This window comes from Papio anubis, chromosome 7, assembly GCF_008728515.1.
Source record: "Papio anubis isolate 15944 chromosome 7, Panubis1.0, whole genome shotgun sequence".
Lineage (NCBI taxonomy): Eukaryota > Metazoa > Chordata > Mammalia > Primates > Cercopithecidae > Papio > Papio anubis.
In genome coordinates this window covers 155,436,729-155,460,697 of record NC_044982.1, presented here as the reverse complement: position 1 = coordinate 155,460,697, position 23,969 = coordinate 155,436,729, and the positions used below count along the sequence as shown (strand labels likewise).

Sequence of the window (23,969 nt, the reverse complement as noted above, 5' to 3'; positions counted from 1 at the left end):
AGAGTTACACTAGAAGAAGACAAGCACTGTTCAAGTTATTCTTAATAAGTTTTATTTTTACAAAGACATAAAACACTTTAATTCTCAATGTTCGAATGTTTTAAACTGTTTTTATTTTTCATTTCCATATACAGTGTATTTGTAACCATCAGTTAAGCGAGTTTTGAATGGCTCTTTTGTTGTTGTTGTTTGTTCTTTCCAAGACAAGGACTTGCTCTGTCACCCAGGCTGGAGTGCTGTGGTGCGACCTTGGCTCACTGCAGCCTCGGCTTCCCCGGCTCAAGCGATTCTCCCCTCTTATCCTCCTGAGAAGCTGGGACTACAGGTGCACACCACCACGCCTGGCTCATTTTTTTTATTTTGTAGAGACAGGGTCTCACTGAGTTGTCCAGGGCTGGTCTCGAACTCCTGGGCTCACGCCATCCTCCCGTCTGGGCCCCCCAAAGTGCTGGGATTACAGGCGTGAGTCACCGCGCCCGGACTGCTTTGAATGTTTTGAGAAAAACTGTCTAAAGTCGTGGAACTATCTTAATTTTTCCCATTGATTATTAAGGTAGTTTTGCATGGTTCAGTCACTTCCAGGGTCCAGAATGACCGTGCAAGCGAGGACTGCATGTGCGTGTAGTACGTATTCACAATATGCATTATGTCAATGTGAAGTCAACCACTTTGGGGTAGAACACATCAACTGATGGTTACAAACCAACAGGCGGTGCTTTTTTTTTTTTTTTTTTTTTTTTTTTCATCTTTGCTGTAAGTGTGCTGTTGGTATTCTCTTTGGGTGCTAACGGTTGAAAAGGAGCTCCTGCCAGCCGCTGAAAACACCGCGACACGCGGGCGCAGGGCCTGGGCAGGGCGGCCGGCGCGCAGGTGGCCCGGCCTCACCCAGCGGCTCTGGAGCGGGAGCCACGCCAGCCCGGCCTCCCGCGAGACCCGCACCCGCCCGCCGGAGCGCGCCGCGGGGCCACGGCCTACAGGGGTGGAAGGGGCGGCGGCGGCGGGAGCTGCGGGCCACGCACGGCGGCGGCGGGAGCGGCCGGGCACGCACGGCGACGGCGGCGGCGGGAGCGGGAGTCCGAGCCACGCACGGCCGCAGCGGCGGGCGCGGCGGTCGCGGGAGCGGCGGGAGCTGTGGCGGCGGCGGATGGCCCAGAGCTGATCTATGCGGCGCCTGGAGGGGCTGTGTCTGCGGCGGCGGCGGCGGCGGCGGGGCCCTGCCCGCGAGCGGAGCGGGGACAAGATGAAGTACCAGAAATACCTGACGGTGCTGCAGATGGCCATCGGCGTCACTCCCTCCAACCGCGGCAGCCTCCTGCCGCTCAAGAGGAAGCTGTGGTGAGGCGGCCGCGCGGGCCTCGGGAACCGCAGCCGGGCCAGGCGCGGGCCGGGGCGGGGACCGGAGTGGGAGCGGGGGCCGGGGCGGCCGGGCGGGGGGGGCGCGAGGCCGAGGCTGCCGGGCCCGACGGGGCGCGGGGCGCGCGGGGCGCAGCAGCCAAGGCCGAGCGCAGGGCCGACTGCCGCCTTGTGCCGCCTTGTGCCGCGTGCCCGCTGGCTGGTTCCGCCGAGACCCTCGCTGTGCCCGCGGCGCGTACGGCGGCGGGGAGCTGCCAGGACCCCTGGCACCCGCACCCGGGCGTCGGCCTCCCGCCTCTGTCTGTCCTTTCTGCTCCATTACGGCGGGTTCTGGCTCAGAATTTCCAGCCAGGCTCTCGCGGAGACAGCAGAGAATTCATTAGTATCACGGTGTGCGTTTTCAGTTATTTTTCAAAAATTCATCTGCTGCTGAGTGCATAGTAGAGGACGAGTAAGGCAAGGGGAATAAGTTGGGACATTATTATTGCATTGTCGGGGACTGTATTCTACCTGCATGCGTTCCAGTTCCTCCGACCTGGAAACTGTTACTGAGGGAATGAAGAAAAAACACCTTTCAAGAAAAATGTCTGGACCTTACTGGTTTACGTTGCTGATTATCTACAGGATTGTATATTGCATTTTATTAATCATATTCCGTAATCCAGACGGAATCCTAGGAGCCACCTAGGTATTCCACTGGCTTGAGATTTAGGCTTAAGGTTCTTTTGCAAAAGAAGTAATCTAGTAAAGGGAAGATGACTACAGAAAAAAGATGCCAGTTGTCATGACAGTCAGTGGTCATTTTAATTTTAAAATTAGTGGTCAATGTAGCTCATAAAGGTTTTATTCAATTCAACTGAACACAGTCTAATTTAATCCTAAGGTTATAGAGAAAGGAGATGAGGCTGCTTTTAGGTAATGAGGAAGGTAATTACTGCTGTGTAAGACAGTGTGAAAGAATGATCCTTACCAAAGTCTGTAGTGGTCAGCCAAGAAAAAGATGGGTTAAGAAAAAGAATCCTAAAAGTGGAGAATTTTGAAGGTAAGACAAATATGGACAGCAAAGTTCAGATTTCAGCTGTACCACGTACTGTGTGACCTTAAACAAGTTCTTGGAGTGTCTGTTTCTTCCTCTGTAAAATGAGAATCTTGTTATCTCCCTCATGGGGATATATACAGATCAACTCTGATAATGAATACGAAGGTGTCTACTGCCACTGTGCCTGACTTAATCATAATCATAGGTGCTTAGTAAATCATAGTGTCTTTCTGCCTCCACCAATTTGTTTTTTTAAAAAATAAATTCATTCTGCAAAAGATATTTTAATGTGTCGGATGCAGTGGCTCACACCTGTAATCCCAGCACTCAGGCCTATGGCCTGAGGTCTGTAGTTCAACACCAGCCTGATCAACGTAGTGAAACCCTTCTCTACTAAATAAACAAACAAATAAAACAAACAAACAAATACAAAATTAGCCGGGCGTGGTGGTGCATGACTGTAATCCCAGCTACTCGGGAGGCTGAGGCGGGAGAATCACTTGAACCCAAGAGGCAGAGGTTGCAGTAAGCCAAGATTATGCCACTGCACTCTAGCCTGGGCGAGAGTGAGACTCCGTTTCAAAAAAAAAAAGAAAGATATTTTAATGTGATGAACAGCAAGTGACAACACTTAGAAGACAAGATTAGCCGCAGTTGAATTAAAACATGTCTGTGGGAGATGTTAGCAAATAAATGAAGACTGTCACTACAGTGAAGGAAGAAGGGGTAACACTTGAAGATTGCTTCTCAGATTGATGGTATATGGGGGTATGGGAGATACCGGCACCAGTGGTCATATCTCCCATTTTGCTTTTCTCCTGAGCACTTATCAATAACTAACACACTGTTTATTTTACTTATTTTTCATATATATTCCCCCTCTCCTCACTAAAACGTAAGTTGCATGAGGGAGAGCTTTTGTCTATTTCATCCATTGCTGTAAAACACCTGCAGCTGATGTCTGGTTCAAAGGTATCAGAAAGCTTCTCAATAAATATTTGCTGAATAAATGGATTCTTAATAATTTGTGACTGGGAAATAATATGTTAGGGAAATCTGTTTTCTTTTTTTTGAGACTGAGTCTTGCACTGTTGCCCAGGCTGTAGTGCAGTGGTGCGATCTCGCCTCACTGCAAGCTCCGCCTCCCGGGTTCACACTGTTCTCCTGCCTCAGCCTCCCAAGTACCTGGAACTGCAGGCACCCGCCACCATGCCCGGCTAATTTTTTGTACTTTTAGTAGAGACCGGGTTTCACCGTGTTAGCCAGGATGGTCTCGATCTCCTGACCTCGTGATCCACCTGCCTCGGCCTCCCAAAGTGCTGGGGTTACAGGCGTGAGCCACCGCGCCCAGCCAAGGGAAATCTATTTTCTAAATGTTCAGTTTTAAATTATGTATGTATGTATGTATGTATGTATTTATTTATTTATTTATTTGAAATAATTTTGCTCTTGTTGCCCAGGCTGGAGTGCAGTGGCAGATCTTGGCTCATTGCAGCCTCTGCCTCCAGGGTTCAAGTGATTCTCCTGCCTCAGCCTCCTGAGTAGCTGGGATTACAGGTGCATGCCACCACACCCAACTAATTTTTTGTATTTTTAGTACAGATAGGTCTTTACCATGTTGGTCAGGTTTGTCTCGAACTCCTGACGTTAGGTGATCCACCCACCTTGGCCTTCCAAAGTGCTGGGATTACAGGTGTGAGCGACTGCGCCCAGGCCAGTTTAAAAATTAAGACGTGAGAATAATATTGGAGGAATTATTAGACATCAATATTAGCAGCATTTGGTCACAAAGTTAGGAAACCAGGTTTATTCTTTTCCATCATTGGGATTCTGCTTATGAAAACACATTCTCAAAGAATTTCTGAAGAGAGGACACAAGGAAATAAAATCCAGGTAACTTTTATATCCAAGCAATTCATGTTTGAGGTAGGCAGTAAGTTAGGGCCAGGGATAAAAGCCATCTTACTAAGAGATGGCCTTGAAAAGGCAAGGGGCTTTTGTTGAGCTTTTCCATGGTCTTAGATAATCATTTCATAATTTCCACTCAATGTTAACTTGCAAACATTCATGTAATTCTACAGTGGCAAAGGGAAGAGCATGCTCTGTGAAGACTCTGGAGTGAGTGGCTCTTTTAAACAGAGATGTAGAATACTTCATATTCTTAAGTTGGAGAACATTGTTCTGCCAGATTCATTTTTCTCTTATACACTTTGGATTTATTTTCTAGATAATGTTTCATTTTGCTAGTTTCATAGCAACCGCACATGGAGCATTTGAGACATAAGGTACCGTCATATGTCTAGAAGATAGTAGGATGTAGGTCCTGTCTCTCGAGTGGTGGGTGGAAACCAACAGCAGACATCAACGATGCTTATAAGACCTTGGAATGCACCGGCTTGTGCCTATTTACAAATGCGAGGACCGGACGTGATGGCTCATGTCTGTAATCCCAGCACGGTGAGAGACCAAGACGGATGAATCACTTGAGGTTAGGAGTTCAAGACCAGTCTGGCCAACATGGGGAAACCCTGTCTCTACTAAAAATATAAAAATTAGCCAGGTGTGGTGGTGTGTGCCTGTAATCCCGGCTACTTGAGAGGCTGAGGCAGGAGAATCGCTCGAACCTAGGAGGCAGAGGTTGCAGTGAGCTGAGATTGTACCATTGCACTCCAGCCTGGGTGACAGAGCAAGAATCTGTCTCTAAATAAATAAATAAATAAATAAATAAATAAATAAATGTGAGGATGTATTACGAAAACTGGTCAAGGCATATGTGGAGATTTACATGAAGGTATTTATATATCTGTGTTTCTCTGTCTTTACTGCAGTCTCTATGGAAAGGCTCCTGCCAGTGTAAAGGGCAGCGTTGCATGCCTTATTCCCACACTTCCATCTTGCTTGGGCATTTGTGCCTGTCAGTTTTTCTTTGTGCAATATCTTCTGTCTTTCCGATTGGCTCTGCAAATCTCGTAAGGAGAATTATATTTGCAGACCAACTTAGGTGGAAACTAAAGCAGTCAGACCGACGCACATCAGTGGAGCCTGTAGGAACCCTCTTCTCCTCATCCCCTTCTCCGAGAAATTTAGGAAGCAGAAGCGTTTGCAGTGTTTGGTTCTGAATCATTACTTAGGAACCCAGAACAAAGCCTGGTTACCTCTACCCGAGGTAGGTATAAGTTTGCAGAGCCTGCTGGCTTCCTTTGGGGGACCTCCTGGAATTGCCAGTGATGAAAAGAAGCAGTGGGGCTTTGTGTTTTCAGGGGATGCTGTAACAGATCACGTAAACTTGGTGGCTGAAAACAACAGAAATTTATTTTCTCAGTTCTGAAGGCTAGAAGTCCAAAATCAAGGTGTTGGCAGGGCCACGCTCCCTCAAATGCTCTCGGGGACGATCCTTCCTTGCCTTTTTCGAACATTCTTTGTGGCTGCATCAGTCCATTCTTTGCTTCTGCCTTCACATGACCTCTGTATCTCTGTGTCTTCTCCTCTCTCTTTTTTTTTAGAAGACTAAAACTTTTAATTTTTAATTTATTTCAAATTATAAATTAGAAGCTCATAAAATAAATGCTCCATTGTATAATATGATGTATACATATGCAGATGGATTCTTCTGCAGGCCATATTAGAATCTCCACTGCAACTAAAACAGCTCTCCTCTGACATCCTTGAGACTGACTGACTTATTCCTCTGTCTCGTATAAGGACACTTGTCATTGGATTTAGGGCCCACCTGGATGATCCAGGATGATCTCTTCTGGAGATCTTTAACTTAATTACATCAGCAAAGACTCTCTTTCTAAACATGGTAACATTCTAAGTAAGGTGACATTCATGCTGCTGTTCTGCAGGTGTGCGGCACAAATAATAGTTACTCTTTTCTAATGTATGCAAAAAATATTTTCATAATTTATTGCTGTCAGCAGTCTTGAGTTTTGCACTATGTGCTTTAATAGTATTTACAGTGGGCTGGGCACAGTGGTTCGCACCTGTAATCCAAACACTTTGGAAGGCTGAGGCGGGCGAATCACGAGGTCAAGAGATCGAGACCATCCTGGCCAACATGGTGAAACCCTGTCTCTACTAAAAATACAAAAATTAGCTGGGCGTGGTGGTGCGTGCCTGTAGTCCCAGCTGCTTGGGAGGCTGAGGCAGAAGAATCGCTTGAATCCAGGAGGCGGAGGTTACAGTGAGCCGAGATCATGCCACTGCACTCCAGCCTGGCGACAGAGCGAGACTCCATCTCAGAAATAAAAAATTTTTTAAAAAGTATTTACAGTGCGCTTAGGGAGAAAAAGCGGTGTCATTTCATTTTCTTTATACTCTGACATTTCCCCAGTTGTTTGATTCGGTGATTATTTAAGGCCATGCACTATTAGTATATTCATTCAAGTAGTCATCTAATAATCAGATTCCAAAAACACTAAGAGTTGCTATTCATTGAGCTATTACTTGCCAGACTCTGTATTAGTGCTTTCCAAGTATCCTGTCATTATTTAACTTAGAGCACCCTTACGAGGTAGGTGCTGTATTTTCCTAGTTTTACAAATTAGGTCATTGACTTGCTCAGACTCAATTCATCAAGGTTTAAAAGACAATTGATCAGTGAGATGAGAGTCTAGAAGGAGAAAATAACTGAAAACAGATAATAAAATGACTGGTAAGTGCCCCATAGAAGGTTGTTTCTCCAAGGGTGGTCCCCCGGCCCACTGATGGATCACTGAGGTCCTCGTTGGGAGGTGAAGGGCTCCAATACCCAAGTCCTTTCGTAATTTATTTATTTATTTATTTATTTATTTATTTTGAGACGAAGTTTCACTCTCGTCACCCAGGCTGGAGTGCAGTGGCGTGATCTCAGCTCACTGCAATCTCCGCCTCCCGGGTTCAAGTGATTCTTCTGCCTCAGCCTCCTAACTAGCTGGGATTATAGGCGCCCACCACCACACTTGACTAATTTTTTATATCTTTAGTAGAGACCGGGTTTCACCATGTTGGCCAGGCTGGTCTCAAACTCCTGACCTTCAGGTGATCCGCCCCGCTTGGCCTCCCAAAGTGCTGGGATAACAGGCATGAGCCACTGTGTCCAGCCCATAATTTTTTAAATGACCTAATTATTAGCAGTTGTGCACATTATTATTTCTAAGTTCATCAAATGACTGTTTACTATTAACCTATTACATGAGTTATTAAGCTTTCTGAAGTCCAATGCTTATAAACAAAAGTTAGCATTTTACTAGCTTTTCCTGAAGTATCCTTCTGAAAGATTTAGCAATTTTTTTTTTTTTTTTTTTTGAGACGAGCCTCGCTGTCTCCCAGGTTGGAGTACAGGGACGTGATCTCGGCTCACTGCAAACTCCACCCGCTGGGTTCACGCCATTCTCCTGCTCAGCCTCCCAAGTAGCTGGGACTACAGGGGCCCGCCACCACGCCCGGCTAATTTTTTGTATTTTAGTAGAGACAGGGTTTCACCGTGGTAGCCAGGATGGTCTCGATCTCCTGACCTCTTGATCCACCCGCCTCGGCCTCCCAAAGTCCTGGGATTATAGGTGTGAGCCATTGCACGTCGCCGGATTTAGCATCCTTTTAAAGCCAGCTACCCTCCTGTACTTAGCAGAGTCTCGCGGCTCCTTGGCTCACATCGTTGTCTGGAATTCCCCTCAAGTGGAGGAAGGATGCTTTGCTGTCACTCATTAGCATTCTCTTGAGTTGACTGTGGCTGTCAGTTGCCAGTATCTTGAAATGAATATCTTGTAGAAGGATTATTAGATGTTGCTTTGTTGATAGACTTGTCCTTGTGTAATTACTTTGTTTTTACCGTCTTGATTATTGTTGCCCAATTCTGTGTTTTTACTGAGTTCTTTCCCGCTGGAAATTAGAAATGGGTGGTGTAGACGAGCTTGGGAGTCCTTTGTCCTAGGATGGTTGGAAATATTTGTAGCCAAAGCTCCTGAGTTGGAAACAAAAGGAATGAATACCCAAGGCTCCCTGGGAAGGTCGGGCTTTCAGGGCTGGGGAATAGAAAAGCACTGCAGCAGAGGGAAGGGTGTGGGAGGGGTGCTTGCAGAATGTCAAGAAGTTGTGCTGCACTGTGGTGCATGTATTTTGAACTAGTGAAAATTTGCATGTCTGTCAGATTTAAATGACTTTGCTAAGGACCGTGTCCCGTGTCAAAGATGTAGCAATCCACATTTGACCTGTAGCTAACAGAGAGCCCAACAGAGCTTTGTAGGTGTGACGTAATGGGTAGAGTTGGATTGGTGTATGTCTTTCTCCTGCATGTTCTTGACCAGGGAAGATATATTCAAGGAACAAGAACTAAATGTTGACAGTTTTCTGGGTTGTTAATAATATTGGGGCAGGTGCCGGCTATCACCCAAATGAGGGCCTGTCTAGGAAGCTGTGCTGGAGCCTCTGAGGGGATGCCTCCTCCCTTACCTCGGGAGCTATGACGGTAGAGGCTGCAGTGCAGACCAGACCTGTTCTGGCAGTGTCAGGTGAAGAGAAGGGAAATGGGCAGAGCAAGTGGGGGACTGCCTCCAGGGGCCAGGCCTGTGGTATGTGTTCATCGGGTGGGGGTAGGAAGTGGAAAGAGAGGGTGGGCCCTGGGCTTCTGCCTTTGATGCGTGTCAGTCATGCCCACAAGGAAAGCACACCCTCATGAGGGAAGTTACAAAGGGGATGGAGAGAGGCAGGAATTTTCTCCCCAGCTTCCCTCTAGGGAGGATAAAATGGAATTAAGAACTAGGAAAAGTAAAGCCTCCCTGTAAGCTAAATATTGATTTTCCTATAGGTCAAGGGGAAATGTGCAAGCTGCTTATACGTCAGTTCCTAACTTTATTTCCCTGTCATCAAGGGCCATTCCTCTAAATATGTGGGGAATCATCCCCACAGTCTGAGTTACTCAGCGCAGATCTGCACCATCATGGCTGGGGAAGAGTGGTACCAGGCGATTAAAATAATTTATACTCCACGTCAAATGGAACTGTCCTTGGTGGGCTCTTTGTATAGCTCTTCTCATGTGAGTTATAGATATGCAACTGTGTTCTTGTGAGTGTCCTGAAAAAAATAAAACACACACATACTCCTCCCCAAGACAAATATTCTTAAAGACAGTAATAAACAAAAGAGAAGCAATGTCTAAAATTCACCTATTCCTACAAGAACACTTCTACTTACACCAGGGTTAATATTCTACATTATTATCTAGATCATTATTTTTTCTTTTCTTTATTCCACACCAAACAAAGTGGGGGTGGTCATTATTGAGCCGTATGCCTTTTAACAGTTTACCTCAGCTTCCCAAAGATCTGGTCAAAACTTTAAAGTTACTAAAGTTACTCTGTAGAAGCCTGGCTAAATTCTTAGACCAGATACCATCTTCCTGTGGAGTCTGTGGGCAGGTTGGGTCCAGAGCTGATTTTCACCTGGTGTATACCAGTTTAGCGCTAGTGATTATTACATATATATACACATATATTTTGAGACATATTCTGGAGCCTCTGAGGGGATGTCTCCTCCCTTACCTCGGGAGCTATGATGGTGAAGGCTGCAGTGCAGACCAGACCTGTTCTAGCAGTGTCAGGTGAAGAGAAGGGAAATGGGCAGGGCAAGTGGGGGACTGCCTCCAGGGGCCAGGCCTGTGGTATGTGTTCATCGGGTGGGGATAGGAAGTGGAAAGAGAGGGTGGGCCCAAATACACACACACACACACACACACACACACAGACATATATATTGAGACGTGGTCTCACTGCATTGCCCAGACTGGAGTGCAGTGGTGTGATCACTGCTCACTGTAACCTCAACCTCCTGGGCTTACGTGATCTTCCCACCTCAGCCTCCCAAGTAGTTGGGATCACAGGCATGTGCCATCCCGCCTGGCGAATTTTTTGTATTGGTTTTAGAGACAGGGTCTCTCTATGTTGCCCAAGTTGGTCTCAAACTTCTGGGCTCAAGAGATCCTCCTGTCTCAGCCTCCCAAAGTGCTGGTATTACAGGCATGTTTTTATTATGATCCTGGTAGGGAGGGCAGTGGATCTATTCTTCTAGTTATATTTATGGTCATTTTATTTTTCTGTTTTAATTTTTCACTGGATTTAGTATTACATTGAGTTAACCCTGATAAATTTCTTTGCTATCTGCCATTTATAAAATTTGGTAGATATAAATTTTTATTACAGACTCTTTTAGGCTTCTAGATTTGGCATAAAGGGAGAATAGTGATGCCTTTCTAAGTCAAATGAGAGAAAACTTATGAAAAATGCTAGACAGATTTATTTATTTATATTAAATGTTTGCATTAATTTTCTAAAATATGATCACACCTACCAGCGCTATCAAAATAAAGTGAGAGAAATAAAGAGTTGATTTGTATATTGTTTTATAACTATTTTTCTTTCCCATATGTCCTCTTTTGAATAAAGCTCATTGTTTTCATGGAAGCTTTTACCCTGCAGAGAAGAGAACAAAGCTGTACAATGTTTCTTTTTATCCTGAGAATCATGAAAGTGGCACCAGTAAAAATTTCACTTTGGGAGGCCAATTGAAAGGAAGACGCACTAGAAATTCAATGAAAGAAGAAAATTGATTTTTAAAGCTACAACAAAATTGCTAATAGTCTGAGTAAACAATAAAGAATATCATCAGTGGACCGGTATTTTTGAGGACTCTCTGAAATGTAACGAGTAGATAGGGATAGATCTGTTGAGAGAAGAACCTTGCAGTTCTCTGGAACACTGGGGTCAGAGAGGCAGGGCTGTCCTAGAGGTAGCTACTGGCTTACAAGAGAAGCTGCCTCACAGACCTGGCAGCGTATGTATCCCATCTCTCTGCCAGAGTTACTGAAGGCAGGCCACAGTAGTCGCAGTGGGGAAATGGGTGTTTTCCAATACCAATGTAAGTAGATATTAAATCACCAAACAGTTCAAGAAAGCTGGTACCCAGAGAATTACCAAATTAAAACACAGAAGAACTAATCCCTGAGAAAATGGAAAAAACTAGATGGTTATTTTCAGAAAAAAAAAAAAAAAGGTTATTTTTGGAAAGATGCATGAGAATATTGCATTAATTAAAAAAAATACTAGATACAGGCTGGGCGCGGTGGCTCACGCCTGTAATCCCGGCACTTTGGGAGGCTGAGGTGGGCAGATCACGAGGTCAGGAGATCGAGACCATCCTGGCTAACACAGTGAAACCCTGTGTCTACTAACAATACAAAAAAATTAGCCGGGCATAGTGGCGGGCACCTGTAGTCCCAGCTAGTCGGAAGGCTGAGGCAGGAGAATGGCATGAACCCGGGAGGTGGAGCTTGCAGTGAGCGGAGATTGCACCACTGCACTCCAGGCTGGGCGGCAGAGCAAGACTCCGTCTCAAAAAAAAAAACTGAAAAGAGAGAGAGACTTGGAACACTTGAAAACACAAGATAAATCAGGAAAGGATTAATATAAAATTGTAGATGGGGAAAATTATCAGACAAAATAGCATTTAAGGTAAAATCTTTAATTGGTATAGTCTTTTTATATGATAAAGGATTAAATCCCTAAGAAGATATGTGTCATAAACATCAAGGCATCTAATAAAAAATAATAGAAATATAAAAACAAAACTAAAAGACATGGATTAATTGACAAATCCATGTTCACGGTGGGAAATTCTATAATAGTCCTTTATACAGAATCAGCAGTTCAACAGACAAAAATATCATGAAGGACATGGAGAAGTTGAGTGATAAAATAATGAAGTGATAAAGTTGCCCTTGTATTTAAGGACTCCCCCAAATGGATATTCTCATATACTGTTGATGGAAGTGTACATTTGTAAAGCTTTTTGGAACGGTATTATCTATCAGCATTTAGAAAACTCCCATCTCTGACTGCATTTCTACTTTGAGGAATCTTTCCTAACTAAATAATGCATTTGTACCCACAGATGTTGCCAAGGATGTTCATCACTGTATGGTTTGATAACAAACATATGAAAACAAACTAAATGCCTATTAGTAGGGGAGTAGTTGAACAAATTATATTACATCTATATTATGGGATACCCTTTAGCCATTGAAGAGAGTGAAATGGTTCTGTATGGATTATTATGGGAAGAACGTTAAGATATATTAAGTGAAAAATACAAGGTGCAGAACAATACACGCAATTTGGCCACCTCACTAAAAAAATTTCAAAAGGAAATAAACACATCTTTATATAAGCATGAGCATTTGTCTGGGAGATTATACAATACAAAGAACTGTTAATAGTGGTTGGTTTTGGAAAAGATACAGGGGTTTGGGATGAGGGGGAAAAGGGCAGCTTTTACTTTCCATTTTTATATCTTTTTATGCTCTTCAAATGTTTTAACTATATGGATGTATTACTTTTATTCTAAACTGTAGCCATATCTAGTCTATTTTATGATATTTACTGTGTCTATATGTATATGTATGAACATGTATTCCAGTGTGCACTTTATAGATGGCTTAGATTATTTACTACTACTTTTTATTTTATTTTATTTATTTATTTATTTTGAGATGGAGTCTCGCTCTGTCGCCCAGGCTGGAGTGCAGTGGCATGATCTCAGCTTACTGCAAGCTCCACCTCCCAGGTTCACGCCATTCTCCTGCCTCAGCCTCCCAAGTAGCTGAAACTACAGGCACCCGCCACCACACCCAGCTAATTTTTTTTGTATTTTTAGTAGAGACGGGGTTTCACCGTGTTAGCCAGGATGGTCTTGAACTCCTGACCTCATGATCTGCCCGCCTCGGCCTCCCAAAGTGCTGGGATTACAGACGTGAGCCACCGCGCCGGCCTGTTTACTGTTTCTTGTTGTCTATGTTTTCGTGATTCCATAATTATGCTGAATTAAGTGTTGGCTATCATGTTTAGATTTATGTTATTTTCATGCTTAACAAAACCATTCTGAACAGTATCTGTGACGGACACAATGATAGCTCACTTGTACTGGGTGTGAGTGCTGAATAAATACCCGCCCAGAAGGAAGCAGATACCTGCAATTTACCTAGGAAACTTCAGTGTAATATTAATGGCTTCTTCAAAGGTTGTAGGATTGATATTTAATGAATCTTTTTTTAAAAAAACCTTATTAATGAGACAGGGTCTTACTGTTGTCTCTCAGGCTGGAGTGCAGTGGTGGCTCACTGTAGCCTTGACCTTCCAGGCCCAAGCAATCCTCCCACCTCAGCCTTCCAAGCAGCCAGGACCGCAGACATGCACCACCAGGCCAGGCTAATTTTTTTATTTGTGTGTATATATGTAGAGACAGGGTCTCCCTGTATCGCCCAGGCTGGTCTCAAAACCCTGGGCTCAAGTGATCCTCCTGCCTGGGCCACTCAAAGTGCTGAGATTACAAGGTGTGAGCCACCACCCACAGCCTAATGAATCGTAATGTTGTACTATTTGAACCCTGTCAGGATGTCTAAACTAGCTAAGAAATACTTAGAAAGGGTATCTGATAGAATGTAGCTCTGCTGTGGTTCTTAACTTTTTGGCTGGAAAAAGGAATGTGACATTTCCAAAGCTTCCCTTGAGTAAATGCTTACCTGAAACTTGAGAAATGTGTTCACCTGTAAACCTGTCTTTTTAATAATTTTTTTCTTTCTTGCAGGGTAACCCCATCCTCTGAAAATCCTAATGGTGCTACTTCTAGTGTCAGCCAAGGAAAACCCTCTTTAAGACGAATTAAAGGGAGATTACACAGAAGCAAAAGCCTTGATAGCATCGATTTCTGCGAGCTCACTGTAAGTGGACTGATCAATGCTTTTCTTATTGTTTCAAAGAGTATGAAAGTTTTTATTTTATTATTGTCATAAAAGTGCAACAGACTTATTTTGTGGCAGGCATTTTTTAATTTTGGAAATGGTTTACCCAACAGGTTGCCAACCAGAATGTTTTCTTAACTAGCATGGATATGATACATTTATAAAATGGTTCATAATGATGATTCTGATACAAAGAGAAGATAGAGAAATGCTTCGTGAACTCCACAAGAAAAATTGATTTAAGTTCAATAGAGTATTAATGGGAATATCTTATAAAATCACAAATCCACATGTTAATATAAGTAGAGACTTAAGTGTCTGATTAACCCCAAGTGCCAGACAATAACTACTCTGATATTATTAGGACAGATCCCAATTCAGTTAATGGTGGTGCTTTCTTTCTATTCTTTTTTTTTTTTTTTTAAGAGCCAGGGTCTCCTTCTGTTGCCCCGAATGGAGGGCAGTGGTGCAGTCATGGCTCACTGCAGTATTGAACACCTGGGTTCAAGTGATCCTCCCACATCAGCCTCCCAAGTAGTTGGGACTATAGGCGTGTGACACTATGCCTGGCTAATTTTTTAATATTTTGTAGAAATGGGGTCTCACTATATTGCTCTGGCTGGTCTTGAACTCCTGGCACTTTCTTTTATTCTAAGTGGTTACATTAATGGTCATATTTGACACATTATTATTTCTCATATGGGAATGTGGTAAATTCATGCATGTTTTTGGAGGAACACTGGCACTTTCAGGCCCCACTTGAATAAAAAAGATACTGTAATGCCAATTTGTAAGACAAACACTAGAATTTTCTTTGTAAAAAGGTTTTATTTCAATTAATGTATCATAAGGTTCAGTGGTAAATTAATGAATGTTTAGGTTATTTGGTAGACCTGATATGTTCATTTCTGTCCTTTTTGAGTTTTGAAAAATTTTGAATGATAAAGGTACCATTTGCCATTGTTTCAAAAAATGGTATCAAAATATGAAACTAAATTCTGTTTCTTTCATCTCTTACCTGTAACTGCTGAAAATAAAAGCTCAGTAAATGTGAATACTCTATTATTTACTCTTTTTTTTTTTTTTTTGAGATGGAGTCTTGCTCTGTCGCCCAAGCTGGAGTGCAGAGCCACAATCTCAGCTCACTGCAACCTCCACTTCCCGGGTTCAAGCGATTCTCCTGCTTCAGCCTCCTGAGTAGCTGGGATTACAGGTGCCGGCCACAATGCCTGGCTAATTTTTTGTATTTTTAGTAGAGACAGGGTTTCACCATCTTGGCCAGGCTAGTCTCAAACTCCTGACCTTGTGATCTACCCGCCTCGGCCTCCTAAAGTGCTGGGATTACAGGCACGAGCCACCGTGTCTGGCCAGTACTCTATTTTTTTTTTTTTTAACATGTATTTTTACATTTTTTAAAATTTGTTTACATTTATTTTACATGCGTTTTTACATTTATTTTTTCATTTTTACTAAAATAATTTTATTCAAGCATTTTACTTTAAAATGTTCTTGAATGCTTTATGACATAAGACATAAATAGGTAAAATGTGACCTATCAGAAGACATTTAACCAAGAACAGAAAAAGAATAAAAAGACAGTAAATTCTTGCTGAGTAGACCTAACAGTTAAAGTAACTAAAGAAAATGTAAATGTACTTCAAAATGAAGTGAACTGCTTTTCAAAAGTGAAACACTGAATTCATCAAGAAACAAATTTAAATTATTTGTTGGAGTATAAAAATGGAAATTTAAATTTTATCAGCTTTTTTTTCTATTGTGTAAAACATTGTCATTACTGAAGCATAATCATATAATTAATTTTGCATGTCATAAAATATGTTTCTTTGCATAAACAGAATCATTCTGGTTGGGGGAGAGATTATAATGTTTTTGGAATGTAACAGACAAAAAGCTTTACAGAGAAAAAGATTGCCTTCAGTTTTCCACAAATAGAAATGACAAATGAGTTACTTTTTTATCATAATAAATATGTTTTTAAATTATTGAGAGTTTATTGTCTGCTTCGCTTCATGAAAGAATTGAGCTGGTTGAAGTTAGTACACCCTCCAAGCAGGGAAAAAATACTACTACCCAGGTGCAGAATTACCTTCTTTCTTTTTGATGATTTTCTATTTGACTCTATCTCAAAGGTGAAATGTCTTAGTATCCCTGAAGGGAAGGCATTTTGACATTGATATTGAAAGAGAGGAAAAGTTGAGGTTCATAGAAGGCTTATTCCGGGGAGGAGCTGTATGTTCTGGTGTAATGGTTCACTTGGCTTCATGGACGATGTTGTTTTAAATTTCAGTTTTCTACTTCTGAGGAGTGCATTGAAAAGCCATGGACTTGGTGTGCTGGCATTCCATCCCTCAGCAGTGGGAATATGTTAATGAAGTCTAATTTCTGCAGTTCATTTGAGTTTTTTGCAACTTGTGTTCATTTTCTCTCTCAGGTTTTTGTGGTCATTTGCGGTGGAGCAACAATTTATATTTACTGTATCTTACTCTGCATGTTTTTGGATTGTTAGAAGTTTTTACAATGAGCATGTTTCATTTTTAGAAAAGCAATAACTGATTTTCCAAGCAATAAAAAAATAAAAAGAAGAGCTTAACAGCTTGGCTCCTCCCACTTTCTACCATAAGATATGGCAATTAATACTGTAATATCCAAAATATGTAGGGGCATATAGCATCTCTGGCATGGGGCAAAAAACATTTTTTCCCTACACTTTAAAGATTCTGTCTTTTTGGCCAAGCGTGGTGGCTCATGTCTGTAATCCCAGCACTTTGGGAGGCCAAGGTGGGTGGATCACCTGAGGTCAGGAGCTCGAGACCAGCCTGGCCAACATGGCGAAACCCCGTCTCTATTAAAAAGACAAAAATTAGCTGGGTGTGGTGGCAGGCGTCTGTAATCACAGCTACTCGGGAGGCTGAGGCAGGAGAATCGCTCGAACTCAGGAGATGGAGGTTGCAGTGAACCAAGATTGTGCCACTGCACTCCAGTCTGGATGACAGAGAGAGACTTGGTAGCAAAAAAAAAAAAAAAAAAAATTCTTCTTTTTTGAAAGAAAGAAGGGAGGCTACACTTTTGAAAAAAAAACATGGGTTCGAAAAGGGTTTCATCGAAGATGAAAGGTGTTCAGAATTGTTTTTCTAAGGAAGTTGACTTTGTAATATAATCATGTAGGACCAATTTAAAATCTTAGCCATGGAAGTCTGCAGGGAAGGTATTTGGTAAAGGATCTGTAATGACTTCTAATTACGTAGAAATAGAAATCTTTATTTCCTTTAGGAAGTACCTTAGCCACCACAGTTACCTCTTTGTAAATGTTCTTACAGTTCAAACAACTATGAAAACTTTACACACTATTTTAAAAATTTATTTAAAAATTCTGATTGAATGTATGACTCCCTATGACTGCCAAAGTAAATAGAGAACCTTGAAATAGGAAAACTTGGACTTAGCTAATAATCTCCTGGCATATATACATATCAAATTTGTGTAACCAACAGAATATTTCTATTTTTATGTTTTACTTTTAATTTTTTCCAAATTTGTCTGAGAAAAATATACAACTTTTATTGCTTTTAGAAAAACATAGCAAGTGGAGCAAGAGATGCACTTGCTGTAGTTTCCTGGTCCCAGTTCCTGGCTGAGAGGCCTCAGGTTCCAGCTGAGCCTGTTGGCTTTGGTCCCGGGCACCATCAGAATGATGCCATTTCACTCCTGGGGACAAGTGATTGTTTCAGCTTTCTCTGTGGGGATTAAATGGGATGGGCATTCTAGTTCATTTTGTAAGCCTACAGGATAATTGATTGGCATCCTAGTTTACTGGCGGGGACTGGAATCCATCCGGTCTCCCTGGTTCCTTGAGGCAGTGTCCCAGAGATGCTTGGTAAAATTCTCTCAGGCATAGCCTGGACTGGACAGTTCTGTTCTGTGTATGTGTTTTGCCTGGAAAACCTGAGCCCTTCTTCAATGTTTTAATGAGTAAAATGGTGTATAAACCAGATGGCAGGTTCTTTTTTTTTTCCCCCTTGGGGTGATAGACATACAACAATCCATATGAAAAAGAAAAGTGACCTTTTGTCTTTAGATTTAGTGAATGATGTTTACATTCTTAGCTGTTTCGTTTCACTTTGGTGTTATTGCCTGTTTAGGTTGCAAATCAGGTTACATTTTTTAATTCTGCCCCTTCCTTTCTCTTGGATTCTAAGTGTATAGTCAAAGAAGTGATAATTTAAAAATTTAAGTGATAATTTAAAAATTTAGCAAATTGCTTGAAATTTTGCAGCTTCTCTTATCAAACCTGCTTCCTAAAATAGGGGAATGGAGGCCAGGCGCGGTGGCTCAAGCCTGTAATCCCAGCACTTTGGGAGGCCGAGACGGGCGGATCACGAGGTCAGGAGATCGAGACCATCCTGGCTAACCCGGTGAAACCCCGTTTCTACTAAAAAATACAAAAAACTAGCCGGGCGAGGTGGCGGGCGCCTGTAGTCCCAGCTACTCGGGAGGCTGAGGCAGGAGAATGGCGTGAACCCTGGAGGCGGAGCTTGCAGTGAGCTGAGATCCGGCCACTGCACTCCAGCCCGGGCGACAGAGTGAGACTCTGTCTCAAAAAAAAAAAAAGTAATATACTATTTGTATTTTGTAACATTCATTGAAGAAATCTAAAAGGACAGTCAAAACTAGAATAATATTATTTTAATTTCTTAAACTGATACTGGTTACATTTATGCTGGGAACCAGGCCGCACCGCAGGAGGCGAGCAATGGGTAGGTGAGCAAAGCTTCATCTGTATTTACAGCCACTCACCATCACTTGCATTACCGCCAGAACTCCACCTCTTTCTCTACTAAAAAATACAAAAAACTAGCCGGGCGAGGTGGCGGGCGCCTGTAGTCCCAGCTACTCGGGAGGCTGAGGCAGGAGAATGGCGTGAACCCTGGAGGCGGAGCTTGCAGTGAGCTGAGATCCGGCCACTGCACTCCAGCCCGGGCGACAGAGCGAGACTCCGTCTCAAAAAAAAAAAGGGGGGAATGGAGCCAGTTGGGTGAAGTTCATTCTGTTTGGGAGGAAGGTATTCTATAACATAAACTTAGGCAGTTTATTTCCTGTTTTGTGGATGTAAATCTAGATTGCAGCTTATCTCTCTGCCAGCAGAAAAACAAAAAGTTTTGTGCACAGTAAATAGAAACAATGATCCAATTAACAATTTATGGTGATGTTCCCTTAACTTTGAGTGACAGAGGATTCAGTCATCACTGATAATCACTAGGCAAAAGTGATACTTGTTTCAAAAGCTTTAGAGGAGTTTTTGTCATTAGGGGGGAAAATATGTGAGAAGATATTATTTGGAGTGTTACATTTTAGTACGTTTTTGGGTTAATAAATCACATGTCACTGCTCCCTGAATAATTGTTTTTTTGTTTTTTTTAACATCACTGATTTTTTTATTTTTTTACATTTGAAGAGACACTTCTTTCTCCTGATATAAAAAAGTATCTGGCCAGGCTCAGTGGCTCATGTCTGTAATCCCAGCACTTTGGGAGGCCGAGGCAGGTGGATCACCTGAGGTCAGGAGTTTGAGACCAGCCTGGTCAACCTGGTGAAACCCCATCTCTACTAAAAATACAAAAATTAGCTGAGCATGGTGGTAGGTGCCTGCGATCCCAGCTACTTGGGAGGCTGAGGCAGGAGAATCACATGAACCCAGGAGGCGGAGGTTGCAGTGAGCCGAGATCATGCCATTGCACTCCAGCCTGGGCGACAGAGCAAACTCCATCTCAAAAAAAAAAAAGAGAGAAAAAGAAAAAAAGAGTATCCATGCAGACCGACAGGAAATGTCTGTAACCCTGTGAAGATATCCATGATGAAAAATTTCTCCGCCTCCCTCTACCCCTCAAGATGTTCTACTATGAGACCGGTGGGACCCTGAGAGGCCTCAGGGACCTGTTTTGACACAAAACTACCTTTTGACTTTGAACACATCCTAAGTTGTTTTTCCACCTTGGGCGCCTGGCTGGTGAGAGAGGAGCTAGGCATGAAATGGTGAAAACACCGTGGAAGGAGAGCCCTGGAGGAACATGGACGCCACTTCTGGGCTTCCCAGTTCTGTGGGAGGAACTGGCCCCTTCCCCCGTTCTCACTCCCACTCTTATCACCAGTTCTCCCCTCACCAGTACGAGAGCCTGGAAGAAACTGCAGGGAGCATCATGGGCTCCTCTGCTCTGGGCACATGGTGATGATTGAGTGGTTATGGTGGTAGAAGTAGTGGTAGTGGTGGAGGTGGAGGTCATGGTGGAAGTGGAGTTGGTGATGGAAGAGGAGGTAGTGGTGAAGATGGAGTGCTTATGGTGGTAGAAGTGGTGGTGGTTATAAATTGAGTGGAAATTAGAATTGGTGGTGGTGGTAATGGGTGGGTGGTGCAAGGTACAGGAAGCGTTGGTACAGGAGGTGGTGGTGGTGGAGGTAGTGGTGGTGAAGGTGGAGGTGGGGGTGGTGGTTGTAGAAGTGGTGGCGAAGGATGTGGTGGTGGTGGAGGTAGCGGTGGTAAAGGTGAAGGTGGAAGTGGTAGAGGTGGTGGTGGTGGAGGTGGAGGTCGTGGAGGTGGTGGTGGTGGAGGTGGTGGTGATGGAGGTTGTGGACGGTGGTGGTGGTGGAGGTGGTGGTGATGGAGGTTGTGGACGTGGTGGTGGTGGAGGTAAATGTCAAAATCATCTGAAAATCCGGAAATCATCGAAAATCGGCATCAGAAAAATCATCATCCATCATCATCGAAATCATCATCATCGGCATCATCATCGTCGAAAATCATCATCATCGAAATCGAAATCATCGTCTCAAAATCGTCATCGTCTCATCATAATCATCGAAATCGTCGAAAATATCATCGGCATCATCATCATCATCATCATCATCTGTCAATCGACAATCATCATCTCATCATCTAAAAATAAATGTAAATGCATCGAAAATGTCATCAGAAATAAATAAATATAAAATAGAAAATCGAAAATCTCGTCGAAAAATCGTCATCCCCTAAATAAATATAAATATAAATAAATAATGGAGGTGGAGGTGGTGGAGGTGATGGAGGTGGTGGAAGTGGAGGTAGTGGTGGAGGTGGTGAAGGTGAAGGTGGAGGTGGTGGTTGTAGAGGTGGAAGTGGTGGAGGTGGTGGTGAAGGAGTAAGTTGTGGTGGTAGAGGTGGTGGTGGTGGTGGAGGTGGTGGTTATACAGGTGGAAGTGGTGGAGGTGGTGGTGAAGGAATAGGTTGTGATGATAGAAGTGGTGGAGTGGGTGGTGGTGGTGGAGGTGAAAGAGGAGGAGGTGGTGGTGGATGTGTTATTAGTAGTAGATGTGGAGGTGGAGGTGAGTGAGCCTTCTTTTCTTACAGTGGGCCAAGTCTTTCATGTTTTGAGGTCGTTGAAATGTTCCTGTTTGCAAATAACAACACTGACTCAAACTGGTCTAAATAATAAAGATATTAAGTTATATACTAGAAGTTCTGCAGTAGGATGTTCTTTAGGGCTAATTGAATCCTGTGGGTCTAGTTCCATTTTCCTGGGATATTTTGCATCTCCCCTCCTCTGCGTAGACTTCCTCGGTAGGCTTGTGCCATGCTGTGGGCAGCAGTTCAGGCCTCATGTCCACAGGGATAAAGGCAGGAAGGGGCAGTGTCTCTTTCTGCGGCTCTCTATCAAGCATAGAAAACTTACCCTAAAGTTCTCTTTCCTACTTCTCATTTCTGTCTCACTGGACCTTATGCCGGACCAGTCTCTGGCTTGGTGAATGTCATGTATTGATTTTCTTAGCTGGGTTCTTTGACCAAAGGAAAAGTCTGAGAATCCATAAATAATGACTATAAGAATATAAAAGATAAAAGACATGGTATTAATAAAGTAAGACTGTTTAGGACAGGAGCAAATAAATAGTCCTCAAATATCACTCAGTGCCTTTGGCTGACTGAATGATTGTCCTTTTTTTTTTTTTTTTGAGATGGAGTCTTGCTCTGTTGCCAGGCTGGAGTGCAATGGCACCATCTCGGCTCACTGCAACCTCTGCCTCCTGGGTTCAAGCGATTCTCCTTCCTCAGCCTCCCGAGTAACTGAGACTACAGGCGGGTGCCACCATGCCCAGCTAATTTTTGTATTTTTAGTAGAGACAGGGTTTCACCGTGTTAGGCAGGATGGTCTCGATCTCCTGACTTCGTGATCTGCCCACCTCAGCCTCCGAAAGTGCTGGGATTACAGGCGTGAGCCACTGTCCCTGCCCAAATGATTGTCATTTAAAGTAAAGTAACAGGAGCATTTTTCTCTTGTAGCAAGGAGTGTGGGGGCAGGCAGCCCAGGGTTGGCACAGCTGTGCTGTGATGTTCTCAGAGACCAGCCTTCCCCACTGTTCCAGGCTGCCCTCGTTTTATAGGCCTCAGCCCTCATTCGTTCAGTCTCTAGGTGGCTGCTGTGACTCTGCCCTCACATCTTGTATTTCCAACAAAAATAATGGGGCAAAGTAAAAGGTCAGAAAACTTTCTCCTAGTGAAGCTTTGCCCTTTTGTTTCAGAGGAGATGCCCTCCCCAGGGACATCCTTCAGCATCTGCTTGTCAAGAATTGCATCACATTGCCATTTCCTGTTCTAAGGGAGGGTGAAAAACGGGGAGTTTTGGTGGCACAGGCTCCTAGGGATGAAAATGGGGTTCTGCTAGTAAGGAAGAAGGAGGACATGGGTACTTTGTAGGTAACTAGCAGGGTCTGCTCCGCCAGCACCTCCCAGCAAGTCTTCAACTCACAGGACAGACCAGAAAATTAGTACCACAGTAAAAGCCAACTCATAAATAGGTTAAATTATAATTGCTATCATGGCATTATGAGAGATATGTATCTGAGGTGTCTGCATAATTCAAAATTCCTGTGATTCTGAGACTATTTTTCCCATAGGACTCTCAATAAGCTACAAGAATGGTGGCTTGTTTCTGTTTTCAGATAAATTGGTTTGCCGTGGACCAGTAGTAGACACACAGGTAAATTCACTCTGCCTGCCAGTTTAAAATTATGTAATTCCAGGTGCCTAGTTTTAATTTGGGACATTTGCATAATTTCAGATGTGTTCATGAAGTGAGACTTTATTAATGTTTTATGTTGCATGATTTAGATTGATACAACTAAAATTTGCATAAAATAATGACCAAATTGTGTTCAGTTTAGGAAGGCAGGAAAGTGAGTAATATATTTTACAACAACAAGAAAACGCAGCCAAATGGTTAAAATACAAAAAGATTTAGTGCCTGAAGTCGCATTTTTAGTTAGACTTATGAAGACTTGTCTATCTAGGGCAAATTGTTCCCCGAATTATCCCCCATTCAGGAAGTCTTCATTTTACTGCGCAACCTTACAGGATCCCTCATGTTAGAATTTGTGTGTTCATATTGCTTCCCCAATTTCTGACAGCTTATGTGCCATAAAACTAGATTGCTTCATAATACCTGGCATAATGTTAAGGGTTTAGTGCAGCTCAGTATAAATATTTGTCAAATGAATAGATATGATTAAGTGAATCAATGGCCTTGCTAGCAGCTAGGCCATGAGAGGAGCGCTGAAAATGGAAACAGAGATCAGCCTTTCCCTGTGCTTCATGGCCTTGGCAAATTTAAAGAATCTTCAGCCTGGGTCCATCGAGTGTTTCTTCATGAGCGGATTCAGGTCATGCATCCTGGGAAGAAATACACACGCACTGAACATTTGGCTCCAGTGTTAGGGCCGAGACCTTTTGGTCTCAGGGACATTTTGACCTGGCCCTTGTCTCCG

The 23,969-nt window shown here is 43.1% G+C and overlaps 1 protein-coding gene across 9 annotated transcripts in view; it reads left to right on the top strand.

Annotated features, from left to right (window-relative positions):
• The first annotated feature begins 1,147 nt into the window (after positions 1-1,147).
• Positions 1,148-23,969, top strand: part of TJP1 (tight junction protein 1) — a 271,060-nt gene continuing 248,238 nt past the window's right edge. For 7 of the 9 annotated variants that reach the window (XM_031668879.1, XM_031668878.1, XM_031668876.1 and 4 more), the window contains exons 1-2: positions 1,148-1,335; positions 14,009-14,141. In XM_031668879.1, coding sequence (XP_031524739.1) covers positions 1,163-1,335; positions 14,009-14,141 — 306 coding nt within the window. In that variant the 5' untranslated portion in view covers positions 1,148-1,162. The remainder of the gene's footprint in view (positions 1,336-14,008; positions 14,142-23,969) is intronic. The other 2 variants (XM_031668875.1, XM_021940385.2) reach the window with 1 other exon arrangement.